Genomic DNA, 13,184 nt, shown 5'->3' on the forward strand with positions numbered 1-13,184 from the left:
TGTCTGCATGCAGTGCTGGCGTGGACCCGCTGCTCTGAGAGCCTGACCCTGCGGACGGCGTCTCCGTCCTGCCCCTGTGTGCAGGAGTGTTGGACACCAGCTGTCCGAGCACAAGGCTGGCCCCACAGCAGACCTTTCCAGCGCGTTGAAATGCCGTCCAGTCGTCTTAGGACAGAACTGTCACAAGAAGCAGGATGCTTGCGCTGAGTTGTGTCCTCATCTCCGTGCAGGGTCCCCCTGGGGCTCCGAGAAGCCCGCCTCCCACCCGCCCAAGGACCTCTGTGTGGTGGCGTCGGCCGGGCCAGGGGTGCCTGGTGGCTTCTCGGTGGTCGGCAGCCCGCTCTGCTTGAGCTTGTTTTCTCTGTCACGTAAAAAACAAGTGCAGGCAGTTTTCACAAGACTCCAGAAGGCCTGGCGCACATGAAAGGTGCTCATGGTGCCGGCGGACCTGGGCAGGATCCTCTCCAGCCCCGGGTAGGCGTGTCGTCGTAAGGGACAGGATACACACGTGGCCGGGACGGGAGTCTGGGGGCTTTGTCGGCCCGAGGACATCCGTCCCTGTGGAAGCTAGCGGGGCATCTCTGCCCGCGTGGCCAGCGGTGCTTCTGGGACCTGGGGACGGACTTGAGGGTGTGGAGCAGGGCCGTGGCCCCGCCCCCGTCATGCTTCAGGAGCCACCTCTGCGTTTGTACTTGGTTTCATCTCCTGCCACTGCACACAAAACTGGAGTGAACACCCGTGTGCGCTGGGCGTGCTTGCATGTGCACTGGCCACACTTGTGTGTGCTCTAGTGCTTGCATGTGTGTGTCTGCTCACGTGCGTGTCTGAGCCGACACCTAGTGGCCGTGTGCCTGCACAGAATGCCTCACGTTTCTCCATGGCGACTTCTGTCCGGTGGCACGGTGTTCGTGGTGGCAGCTTCCAGGCAACACGATAGGCGACCATTGGTGTCACCGTGGCTTCATTTTAACGTGATTTTCTCTTCTAATGGGCTGTGCCCGGGGCTTCAGACGGAGGAAAATGGGCTCACCGGTCACTGGGCCGCAGTGGCTGCCCCGGCCAGGGAGAGGTGGGCCCCGGGTGCACGGCCTGACGGCACAGCTCCCAGAGCGCTTCCTGGCCGCCACCCCAAGCACACTCCGGGCCAGAGGAGCCGTGTGGGAGGCCGAGAGCCAGCCCACGGATGATGCTGAGAAGTACAGTGAGGAGGTGGGCGTTCTGTGGGGGTCTGTCTGAACCACGGGAGGGAGAATGAGCAGGGGCGGCAGAAGTACACACACGTGCCCGCGGAGGGGGGTGGGCAGAAAACCTCCCAGACCGGATAGAAGAGCATCTAAGACGTCCCGAAATCGCTACAGCACGGGGAGCCACACCCAGACACGTCGTGGTTCAAGTGTGCAAGCCGGACGAGGGCCTGTGGGCCCGGGGCCCCCGGGGTGGCGCGCTCACACAGGAGAAAAGGCCATCAGGCAGGCAAGGCCCCGCAGAAACGAAGCTCGGAGAAGGCGTCCCCGGCCGGGAACTGAGAGAGCTCGCTGTCCTTGCAGGGAACTGAAGGGAGCACCTTGATCTGAAAGCCGCTGACGCAGGGAGAGCCGGGAATCCATGTGAGAGCCCCGTGGGCGTGAGCGTGTGGTCACCAGCAGTAAAAACTCATAGTTCTCTCCTTTCTCCCCTGAGCGGATAGAAAAGCAGTTGTGTGCGGGTGCGTGGACATAATCCATGAACCTGAAGTGTGATGCTTGCCAGCGCCCACGCGGACTGTGGGAGTGAGAGGCCTCAGAAGAAACAGTAAACGGGAAGGATAGCGCGACGTGCTCTAAGGGTGCCCGTGTTTTCTCGGCTTCTCTACAAGACGTAAGGTGACAAGGCAGCGATTGTAGCAGTCTGCAGCACACGTAGATGGACTGCAGGGGAGCAGAGTAGCGCACGAAGGAAGCGCAGGCCCTGAGCTGAGCGGCGAGTCTGCACCTGTGTCTGACCGGGCTCTGACCGCATGACGTGGGTCCGCGTGGGGAGGAAGTCCAAGAAGATGGGTCCCGTTCTGCGGTGTCACATTGGATGTGCTGACTTCCGGAAGGAAGGAACTGGATCAGAAGTGCAGGAGGGCCTCTGAACACGACCGTAACCAGTGTGCGTGGGTGTGCGACCCGAGGACAGACTGTGACACTGACATTTGTGCTCAGCATGGGTGGCCCCCACCCCATCCCCACGCGAGAACTCCTTCCTGCACGATGTGGGGTCACCGCCCGTGAGCCCACACGTCTGCCGACAGCAGTGCCCGTGCAGCTGCACCGTGGACGTGGACGTGGACCTGGCGGTGAAGGGAGGCCGTCCTGCCCGTCCCTGCGAGGGGTTTAGAAGTTGTCTCATAACACATAAATTCCTGTCAGGCGGCAGGCTTTTCAGAGCCAGTTGCGACGAATGTGATCCAACTACTTGTGCTCCGGGGACTGTCCTCTCCTGAAGCCTGCGCGCTGACCGCCGGCCGGGGCCCCTGAGGCACGTGGGGGCACCCTGCGCACGGTTCCTTCCTGTCTCGCTTGTGAAAATTCTCCACGTGCCGGTTTTCAGTGACAGGAACTCGCATGTCTCTTGGGAAGGCGGGGGCCGGGAGCCCACCTCCCGTTCACGTGCGTTCTGCGAGGGGGCTCCGGGTTCGTAGCAAAACCGCCGAATCTAACGCTTTTGCCCATTTCTCAGGTGAGAGGCCTTGATGTCGTTCTGAGCCCTTTTCTTGTGCTGTTCGCATGAAGCAGCAGCTCCCGCGGGTCCGTGCCCGTGACCCTGAGCTCCGTGCCCCAGCTGCCACTTCCTTATCTACTCAATAAGACACCCATCTCGCACCTGGGCGGCTGCAGCCAGTGTCCTCTGGGGCCGCCGCTGCAGTGGCACGACCGCGTGCAGGGGGGTGGCTGCCGGCCTGCACCCCGAGCCCGCGTGTCAGGTGACAGGTCGCCTGGGTCCCCACCCAGCCTGCCCTAAGGGCCAGCACACACCCGCTGTGCCCGTTGCTGGCCATGCTTGGTGCACGCAGGGTGCGTCTTCCCTCGGCCTTGCACGTCACTGTACTGCAGGACACAGACCTGGCCGTGCCACACGCACACACCTGCATACACACGCAGGAGACGGGTTAGTTGAGACAGTGACCTCGCTGCGTGTCGCGCTGTGGCTTTTTTCTGCCAGAAAACTGAGCGGGTTTAAGCAACGAGTTGGAAAGTACTTGCTCTGTGGGCTCTGTGTGGCAGTCGTCGGTCAGATGCCGGCGTGGGTGTTTGCCGCAGTCCCCGAGACGGCCGCGTACCTTACGGGCACACGCTTGAGGCACCAGTGGGCGGTGTGCTGGAAGCTGGAGTGTCAGGGAGCAAGTTTATTCTGTTCTTGCTGTTTTCCTCGCTGGATGTTGGAGGTTTTTTCAGCTTTCGGTTTTTTCCACATAAAACCTGCTCGCAGGTGGCACTGCGTCCCGGGCTGTGAACGTTGTGCGTTGTGCTGACGGGAGATGGAGCTTTGACCATCCACAGCCGTTAGCCACGGCCTGCACGCCGGTTCCAATTCTTGAGATAATTTTTTTTTTTTTAATATTTTTTATTTATTTCTAGGAGAGAGAGAGAGAGATAGCGTGAGCAGGGGAGGGTCAGAGAGAGAGGGAGACACAGACTCTGAAACAGGCTCCAGGCTCTGAGCTGGCAGTCAGCACAGAGCCCGACACGGGGCTCGAACCCACAAACCACGAGATCATGACCTGAGCGAAAGTCGGACGCTTAACCGACTAAGCCACCCAGGCGCCCCTCTTGAGATAATTTTTAGTTACTAGAATTCTGTCGTGCTGTATATGATATTCTCCAAGTGTTATTTAGTGAGAGTAAAGGTTTCTTCTGCGTCTGTCTCATTTCACTCTTTGTCACAGAAAGCGTGAGGCCAACCTTAACACTCGCGTTGCCACCTGGGCCGCTGACCGTCTTCCCCGGTCTTGAGCCACGTGGGACGCCGTGCACGACCCCGCGTGGGGCTGCTCCCTCTGTCACTTCCCGGCGAGACGACCCTGTGTCGGTAAAGTCCTTGGTCTGTAAGATAGGTGTACTGTGTCTGACATACCCTGTCACCTGTGTGGGGTCGTGTGGGGTCCAGCCCCCCGAGGATGTGGCTGTGCGGTCTCCTCAGCCATTGATGGGAGCCACGACACCCACTGCACGGTTTGTGGAAATGACGGTCGTGTCACCCCATGCCAGCGCGCTGCGTCATCAGGAGGGGTCTGTGAACACGACGTTTGTGCAGTGAGCCTCCAGGTGCGGCGGCTGCTGTCCCAGACGCTCTGCAAGTGCAGGTCACGTGTTTCCATAGAAGCCGTTATCCCACAGCATCGCTGTTGTAAGACGGTTGTTTGGACGGCTGACTCCCCTCCTGCCCTGGCGCTGCCCTCGGGGTCCCTCCTGTCCCCACCTGGCCCTGCCAGCAGGCACTCCCTGCCTCGAGGCTCTCGATGGCTTCCCAGTCTGCCCTCAGCAGGGGGTCCGGCTCTTTCCTGGGCCTGGGGGCCCGTGTCCCTGATGGCCACTGTCTCCTCTGCTTTTGCTTTTTGCTTCAAGTTGTGAAAATGATGAAAGTGGGGAGCAGATGTGGGCCCGGCTCTCAGGCGAAGAGCAGACCATGTGCCTTAGGAGGCGGNGTGACTTCCAGAGACCTTGCCGTGCCATGCTGACCGGAGAGCGCAGCTCGATTAGGTGGCGTGCCCTCAGTTGGGTGACACGTCCTTGTGACGGGGAGCCCACAGTGGTGAGCGCACCCTGGAAGGAGGCCGGGACTTCACGGTCCCACCGCGGTGTCTCACTCTGTGGGCCCCGGGCTGGGTGCCCAGAGGGTGGGGCGCAGCCGGTATTTTCCTGCCTTCTCTTAAGTAAGTGCACTCAGAGTCGCTGCTGTTCTGGATAGATAACACCAGTGCCGCTCACCAGCAGCCGGGACGGGACATGTTCCTACAGGCCTGGGGACCATGGGCCGCACACGCATTGTGACCCCAGCTGTGTCCCTGTGAGGCCTGGGCCCACCCGCTTTTTCCTGGGCGGTGCCCAGGGGGTGTTATTCTTGTTGGTGTTCACAGTAGCCTGAACAGGACGGACCCCCTTTTATGGGAGCTAAGTGGCCACCTGGCATTTTTACCAGTGTCCGTCTCGTCTACGTCTGCGTGTCATTTCTAAACACATCTCTGTTTTGTCACCACTGAGCAAAAGGAGTCACCCAAGAGACTTCAGAGTAATTGTGCATAAAAATAGCTTTTGTTTCAGGATATCTTATCCAAAATTCACTGTTTGCTGAGTTGTCTGTGTCCTCAGGCTGATGTTGGCCCTGCAGACGGGTGCCTGGACGGGCCACGCAGCCCACGTGCCACGGCCACCGATGCCGTTCCCCGGACCTCGGGGTGCCAGCCTCTTGTTCACTTTTCAGCCTGAGCAGTCACACCGATCCCCTCAGCTACATTCCCCGGTATCGTTTTCAGGGTTTTTGTCCATTTTGAGTTTATTCTATCAGTTCCTGTTTTCTGATTTGGGAGCGTTTCTCTCAGGTTATTTATTGTGTCACCAGTTTGCGAAAGCGTGTTCCGTTTCATAGGCTCAGGTCACGCGTGCCCTAGTCTTGCACATAGTTTCCTGACCTCAGGTTTGGGGCTCTGCTTGTGCTCTCTTTTGCCCAGAGACTTTCACGACTCTCTTTTAGGGGGGTTTCTTGTCTTCAAAATTTTGTAGGCTTATATCTGCATATGTATTCGTATAGACGTTTCTATAAGTTTTCTTTTCAGTAAATGGTGCTGCCATAGTTAGATGTCCAGATGTAGAATTCATCTCAGCCCTGCCTCGGAAACGTATTCCAAAGCCAACTCACAGATCGGGAAGAAAACAGATCTTTGTGACCTTGGGATACACGGTCACTTTTCATTTTGTGTACTGATAGTCCAAAGACTTCTCGCCATTCAGAGCGTGAAAAGCACAAATATATTCCAGCACACGCCTGAAAAATAACTGCGGTCTGTGCTTCGGAAAGAGAGCTCTTGAGACTGAAGGCTTGGACAAGCCACCTCATGAGATTGGGGAGGGGAGGCTCTGCACCACGTGTCCCCAGAGAGAGCTGGGGCTCGTGAGCTGCTGGACTGGGGCCCAGCAGCCACTTCCGTGCGAACGTGTGCCGGGCATGAGGTCTCCAGGACCCTCTTGGCAGGCGCGACCGCAGGCCCACCACACGCCCCGCCTCGCACCAGGAAGGGCGCTTTGTGGCTCCTGTGCCTGAATGCATTGGCGCTGCCGGGAATCCCGTGTTCCACTAACACCGGAAAGGCCCTGAGCGCAGAGCTGGTGCCACGCCCACGTCTCCACAGGCTGCACTGGGTGCACCTGGAGGCCGAGCTGCCCTCCAGGGGGGCCAAGGGCAAAGGAGGCCGTGTGGCCTAGCGTTTGGGGTAACTTCCCTGAAACATCGCTGAGCTCAGATGCCCCTTTACACCGTTCTTACTTGTGTACTTTCCAGAGCTCTCCTAATCGATCAACCCGTGTCTCTCAATTGTCAGATGCTGTGAGAGAAACCCACTCTCCGCTTCAGTTTTGAGCCCAACACGTTTTCTGTAACAGTTTAAACATTTTTTTGAGAAATACTGAGTCGATGTGAAAATAAGCTATTTGAAATCTGGACCGAATGCCCAGCATGTGATAAAGTGCTCTGATGAGTTGGACGAGGCAGTTCTGCCCTGGTGGCACAGGGTGGAGCCCAGGGCGGAGGGACAGTCCAGGGGCTGCTGCTTCTGCGAGTGGCCCCGCGGGAGCTCCCGGCAGGCTCCCCGGCGCCTCCGCCTCTGCAGCACATCCTGTTTCTGGGAGGACGGTGGTCAGTCAGCAAAGTGTCTTCCGTGGGTCCGTCTGCTCTCGTTGGCGGGATTTCTCTTAAATTCTACGGCTTTCCTACGACCAGCACCCGTGGTCTCCAGCCTGCGTGTGCCCCGGTATCTACACGCACGTGTGTGGCTGCCGTCTGTGTGTGTGAGATCCAGAAAGTCTTCAGGGCATGCTTGTACCCCCACCACACAGCACACGGGGCGGGGGGCTGACCTGCGAGGCGCGGGTGCCCCTGTGTGAGGGGAGACCTGGGGCGGCCACATGTGGTCAGGCCGGTCTTCCTCAGCGTGGGGGCGCCGCTCGGGACCAGCGGGCGCCTCCTGGGGGGGAAGTGCTGTGCTGGCCGCTGGCCGACTGGAGCCGCGGGCCCGTGCTGGTCCCAGTCTGCCAACACTGTCCCCAGAGCGGAGGCGGCTGCCCTGGCTGGCGGTCAGTGTGGAACAGCGTGTGCCCTCGCAGCTTCAGTTCGTCGTTGGGGTCATTCGTCTTGACGGCCACCTGAGGAAAGCGGGGCTTTTAGGCCGGACCGGGTGACGGCCCCGTCTTGTGCCCTGGGAGGTGCCTTGGCTTCCGTGTCTGCAAAGTGGCACCAATAGTTCCTACCGCCGAGCTGCCCTCTCCCACCGTGCTTTGTGTTTGTTCGCGTGTGGTTCTTCTTGGGGCCGATCGGGGTGACGGCGTCTGGAGCTCTGGGGAGAAGGCAGTTTGCAAGGGCTGCCGGGGAGGAGGGGATGGACGCGACAGCAGGAGTGCACCCTCCAGGCCTGCCCCGTGTGCCCCAGGGTCATGGCTGTTCTGTCACCTCCCTGACCCTGTGACTGCTGGGTCATCTCTGGGGCATGGCCACCAGATCCAGCTCCTCCTCACAGTGAAACTGTGACAGCACTTTTGCAGCGATGGCCCCAAAGGACAGCACTGCGCAGCATGCATGCAGCCCATAGTGCATGCCTGCGTGTCGGGGGAGGGGTGCGTGTGCACATCCTGGGGTGCCTGTGTGCATGTGTGCTGGTGTGTGTGTGCGCGCATCCCGGGTTTGTGCGTGCTGGTGCGTGTGCGTGTCCCAGGTGCCTGTGCATGTGTGCTGGTGCGTGTGCGTGCGCATCCCGGGGTGCGTGTGTGCTGGTGCGTGTGCTTGCACGTCCCAGGGTGCGTGTGTGCTGGTGTGCTGGTGCATGTGTGTGTCCTGGGTGCCTGTGTGCATGTGTGCTGGTGCGTGTGCGTGCACATCCCGGGGCACGTGTGTGCTGGTGTGCGTCCCTGGGTGCGTGTGTGCCTGTGTGCTGGTGCATGTGTGTGTCCTGGGTGCCTGGGTGCCTGTGTGCTGGTGCATGTGCATGCGCGTCCCGGGGTGCCTGTGTGCCTGTGTGCTGGTGCGTGTGCATGTCCTGGGTGCATGTGTGCTGGTGCGTGTGTGCTGGTGTGCTGGTGCGTGTCCCGGGTGCCTGTGTGCATGTGTGCTGGTGCGTGTGGGTGTCCTGGGGTGCGTGTGTGCCTGTGTGCTGGTGCATGTGTGTGTCCTGGGTGCCTGTGTGCATGTGTGCTGGTGCGTGTGCGTGCGCGTCCCGGGGTGCGTGGGTGTGTGTGTGCCTATGTGCTGGTGCATGTGCGTGTCCCAGGTGCCTGTGTGCATGTGTGCTGGTGCGTGTGCGTGTCCTGGGTGCGTGTGTGCATGTGTGTTGGTGTGCGTGCATGTCCCAGGTGCTGTCCCGGGTGCGTGTGTGCCGGTGTGCGCCCGCCCGTGATGCCAGCGCGTCACAGCATGCGCCTGTCTTGCAGGGGCCACAAGCGGAAGCTGCCCGAGGAGGAGGCCGGCAGCGCGTCCAGCGGGGACACCAGCGGGGAGGACGAGGAGGGCAGCAGCTCGGAGGCGGACGAGATGGCCGCGGCGCTGGAGGCGGAGCTCAACGACCTCATGTGACCTGCAGGGCGCGCGGCGGACATGTGCGTCTCGCTCCGTCCCCAGATGGCTCCCCGCCGCGTGGGCCCTTGGATGGGGTCTCCTTTCCTCCAGAAAGACGTGTATATTTGCAGAGCACCACATACAAAAACACATAATTTTGCAGAAATAGGTGTTTTTAGAGGTTTTACTACGGAAAGTCTACTTTTCTAAGGGACAGTGTCCCTGGAGGCAGTGTGCCAAAGACATCACCACGCCCCTCACAGCCTCTTGCGGGCAGGCGGGCGTGGGTCCGGGTGGCGCACGGGGCCCTCCTCCTCCAGGACACGGGTGTAAAGTTTTTGTATATCTATTTCGCATTTGACCCACCGAGCAGATTTCTCTTTCATTTAATAAAACTCCTTTTTGTACACTCGTTCCCTGGTGCGATGCCCCCCACCGCCTGTAGGGCGCAGGACACTGGGTGTCAGGTCGCTCGGCGCGCCCGGTCAGGCCTTAGGAGTCTGCCCGGGGGAATAGACCCAGCCTGCCCTTTTAGGCTGTTCCTTTTAGGCTGTGGGTGCAGGGGGTGAATTCCTCTTCCCGCTGCCTTTGGCCTGGCCCCTTAGCACCCTTGCTGGTGGTGCTGGCCGGGCTCTGGGCCGCGGGTGACCTAGGATGTGCTCACGGCGCTGCGGCCGATCTGGGTTCGTCCCGTGGAGAAGGGAGGCCGGCCTGGACCGGGGCCCGCGCTGTTCCGTCACGTGTTGCTGAGACACGTCCTTGTTGAATTAGCACCGGGAGTGAAAGACGTCCCCTCTCCAGTCTGCATCCGTGGCACAAGCAGCCTCGCGCCCTCCCTGTTCCCTGGACTAATTAGTTGGAAGTAGCGTGTCCGGTACGGCGGTGTGCCGCGCACGTGGCCTTCGGCTGCAGCAGGGGCGTCTGGTTACATCACTCACTCGCCTGAGAAGCGATGGGTGGAGCCGCGGCCCTGGCCGGTTCCGGGCGATCACTGCGTCCGTGGGTGTTGTCCAGACCCTGACTCCTCCTCCAAGAGTTGAGCCTTCTTGGCTGCTGCTCGCACCCAGTAGGCCTGCACATTGGGCAGGACGGTCACTGCTGGTGACAGGCGGAGATGGGCGGGGGGTGTCCCCGTAGGCGCAGGGAGGGGGTGTAGGAACCACAGCCTCTTCGTTGCGTTGTTCTCTTCAGCAAGGGGAGCGTAGGTGCGCCTATTTGCTGTTCTCCAGAACAGCAGCAACCAGAGTTTCCAGCGGCTGCGCTCGGAAGGGGAGGGCCGGCCCTGACGCTCCTGTCGGCACAGAAAGGAGACTGCACAACCGGGGATCCGGTCAGTGTGAGATCTTAAAGACCAGCAGCCTCTCGGGCCGTGGTTTCCAGAAGGGCTCAGTGCTAATTCGGTATCTTCTCGCAGTGTTGCTCGCTCTGGGTAGCAGGGGTCTGTCTGGGCTGGGCGGGGGGGCCGTGCTCCTGGGCTGCTGCTCGCTCTCACACCTGCACGACACCGTGGGCTCCGCACACCCAGGAGGGCGGGGACAAGCTGTGTGCATCTCAGCTGCTTGGGCCCCTCCCTGCGGGTGCTCCTCTGTCTCGGAGGCCCTGGGGTTCCGAGTGCTCCGACGAGTCACAGGAGAGTAACAGTGGTGGCATTTGAAGAAAAAGGCCAACACCCGGTGTCACCAGGAAAGAAGGGCCGAGGCCTCGGGAAAAGGAGACAGCAGTCTGGGGAGGGAAGCCTGGAGGGCCAGCTGTGAGCTGCACTGAGCGGGGAAGCCCACGGGGGCTCACAAGTCGTCCCAAAGAGAGCCAGCGCCTTCACCTGCCGGGAGGGGTGCGCCAGCGGCCGTGGTGCTGGCCAGGGCTCCGGACAGCCCCGGGGGTCTTTGTTTCTGCGGCTGGGAGTTTTCCTCTGCGTACTTGGACTTGGCGTGTCCCAGAGCACATGTCCGTGTGGGCACGTGCCAGTCCGTGGCGGGGCTCTGCCGTGGGGGACGCCTGGGGACCCGCCCGGCCCACGGCCTGGGAAGGTGAGGGCAGCCAGGCAGGAGCAGGGCTCGGGGTGCCCGCTGGGGGGGGGGTCTCCCAGCCCCACCCACCGTGGTCTACCTGCCGTTCCTCTGGCCTTTGGTGGTTTTGTCACTGTTAAGTACGTTTGTGCCCCAGACGAAGGAAAGATACCGTTTTAAACTGAGGACTCCAGTCCTCCTCCCTCAGGGAGCATGAGTGGCCGGGCCTTCACTTCAGCAGAAGGGCAGTGGGGCCACCACTCACCCCTGCCTCTGGTCCCCTCATCCCAGCACAGGCATCTCCGGGAACCCCAACAGTTGAGTCAGCCATGTAGTTGCTTAAAATGCAGCTCTTCGGGCGCCCAGGGACTCAGTTGAGTATCCAACTCTTGGTTTCGGCTCAGGCCATGATCTCATAGTTCGTGGGTTTGAGCCGTGTGTCAGGCTCCGCCCTGTCCATGCAGAGCCTGCTTGGAATTCTCTCTCTCCTTGCCCCTCCCCTGCACTCTCTCAAAAATAAGCGCGCCGTGCGGTGGGAGGGTGGGCTGGGGGCTGCGGAGAGGAGCAGTGGCTGCACCCTGGGCGGGAGAGACGGGGGAAACAGAGGGAACCTCGTGATTAGAGACCCAAGAAGCTGATGAACGCGTCCCAACGCGTGGCTTGGGTTCTAATCCACACGGAGTCCACACACACACTGTAGAGAGTTGATATTTATGAAGGAGTCACTTAATTTACATGGTCTGCTTTTTTAAGAGCCCTTATATTTTGTTTTGCTTTTTAAATTCTTCCACTATTTTTTAAATTTAAATGCAAGGTAGTTAACATACAGTGTGATGATTTCAGGAGTAGAATTTAGCGGTCCGTCACTTACGTGTAACTGGCAGTGAGGAAATACTGGACTCTGAAGGCAATGACATGATGTCTGGGATTTGCACCCAAATGCTGCAAGACCAAAGGGTGCACGAGGTGTTAAAGGCCAGGGTCCATCGTGGTTTGTCAGCGGTGGGACTGGAGTTCCGTGTGTGTGTGTTTGTGTGTGTGTGTGTGTGTGTGTGTGTGTGAGATGTTCTGTAAGACTCAGAATGAGGCTCCTCTGCGGTAAAAGGACCGGGGCCCCTTCACACCCAGGAGGGTCGAGCACACGCTGTGTCCCTTGCACACACGTGTGCTGCGTTTGCAGGAAGTAGAGGAATGAAATTGCCCCGGTCTCAGGCGGCCACTGGGTCGGAAAGAGCTCGGCGTGGACTCGTGGCCAGCTGCCCCCCGGCCACAAAGCTTGCCCCAAGTTGGCTCCAAACTGAGGCCCTTTCATCTTTTTTAACCACAACTCATGGTTCTTGCCCTACACANCTGGATGCCGTACCTTCTTGGAGGTTTTTGTTCAGGAACCAGTCTGCAAGCATGAATGTTTTTTAGTGTAAATTGGTTTTGTTGCTTTCTTCCTAGTTATTCTGGGTTTTCTGGGGGAAACTTTGCTCTTGGTCACCTGCCCCTTGTCACCCCATACCTCCGTCCTCCGCCCTAAGCCCTGGAGGCCCTTCTCCAGGACGTGTGCATCGCCAGTCCCGCTCAGGAGCTTCTCTGCCCGGTTTCCTTGTCACGTCCGACTGGTGGCCTGCGCCTGGGCGCCAGAACCTTCCACGGCCTGTTCTGTTCTGTTGCATCCTGGCTCTTCTGAGGTTTTCTTCAGGCTCTTGCATTTTATAATTTTGTAAACGACAGGTTCTCTTCTCCTGTGTATTTCAGAGACCCGCACGTTCTTCGAGGAAGAGAGGTCTGTCTGTACTCAGAGCACAGTGGGGGGGATGGCATCACCACCCCTGTTTTCAGTGAGAGCAGCCTGCTGACCTGCATGCTCCAGGGCTCTGACTTCCTTCCGCTGCCGAGCAAGCTTCTCTTTCCCTGCTCAGGGCCTTTGCACGTTCCCCTCACTCTGCCTGATGTGCTCTCCACAGCCCTGGCTTGGAGAGGGCATCCAGCCACGCTGTGTGCCCGGCTCTCCCCGCGTCCCCACCTGGTCTCCATCCTTGCTCTCTCTGTGGTTTTCGTGGCTAAGCTCTCTGTCAGCAGGAATGCTGTTTGGTTGGCTGTCGTAGCTCCTACACTCCGCACACAACCCGGCTCCTGATTGGTGCTCAGCAAAAATTATTTACTGTCGAGTAAATAAATGATCAGTCCTCAGTATCTGCAGAGAGCCCGCTAACATGGATTGTATGGACTCCTTGGGTGCACTTCCCGTGCTGCCCCGTCCCCTCCCCTCCAAGACCGTTCTTAGGCGCTTGCTTTCAAAACCTAGATTCTCCAGAAAACTCCAATCTTTTGAAAGAGGGAAGAAGAGAACGAAAGTAACTCTTACCCTGTGTCTTAAAACAGAGACACACTCTGGACACGTTTGAT

The 13,184-nt window shown here is 59.5% G+C and overlaps 1 protein-coding gene across 2 annotated transcripts in view; it reads left to right on the plus strand.

Annotated features, from left to right (window-relative positions):
* The window catches only part of CTDP1 (CTD phosphatase subunit 1), a 49,824-nt gene extending 40,636 nt beyond the window's left edge, over positions 1-9,188 (plus strand). Inside the window, exon 13 of one of the 2 annotated variants that reach the window (XM_077752708.1) lies at positions 8,658-8,891. In XM_077752708.1, coding sequence (XP_077608834.1) covers positions 8,658-8,799 — 142 coding nt within the window. In that variant the 3' untranslated portion in view covers positions 8,800-8,891. Of the gene's footprint in view, positions 1-8,657 lie in introns of both variants that reach the window. The other variant, XM_077752707.1, reaches the window with a different exon arrangement.
* Positions 9,189-13,184: the final 3,996 nt, after the last annotated feature.

This window comes from Crocuta crocuta, unplaced genomic scaffold (assembly GCF_008692635.1).
Source record: "Crocuta crocuta isolate KB4526 unplaced genomic scaffold, BGI_CrCroc_1.0 scaffold101, whole genome shotgun sequence".
Taxonomy (NCBI): Eukaryota; Metazoa; Chordata; class Mammalia; order Carnivora; family Hyaenidae; genus Crocuta; species Crocuta crocuta.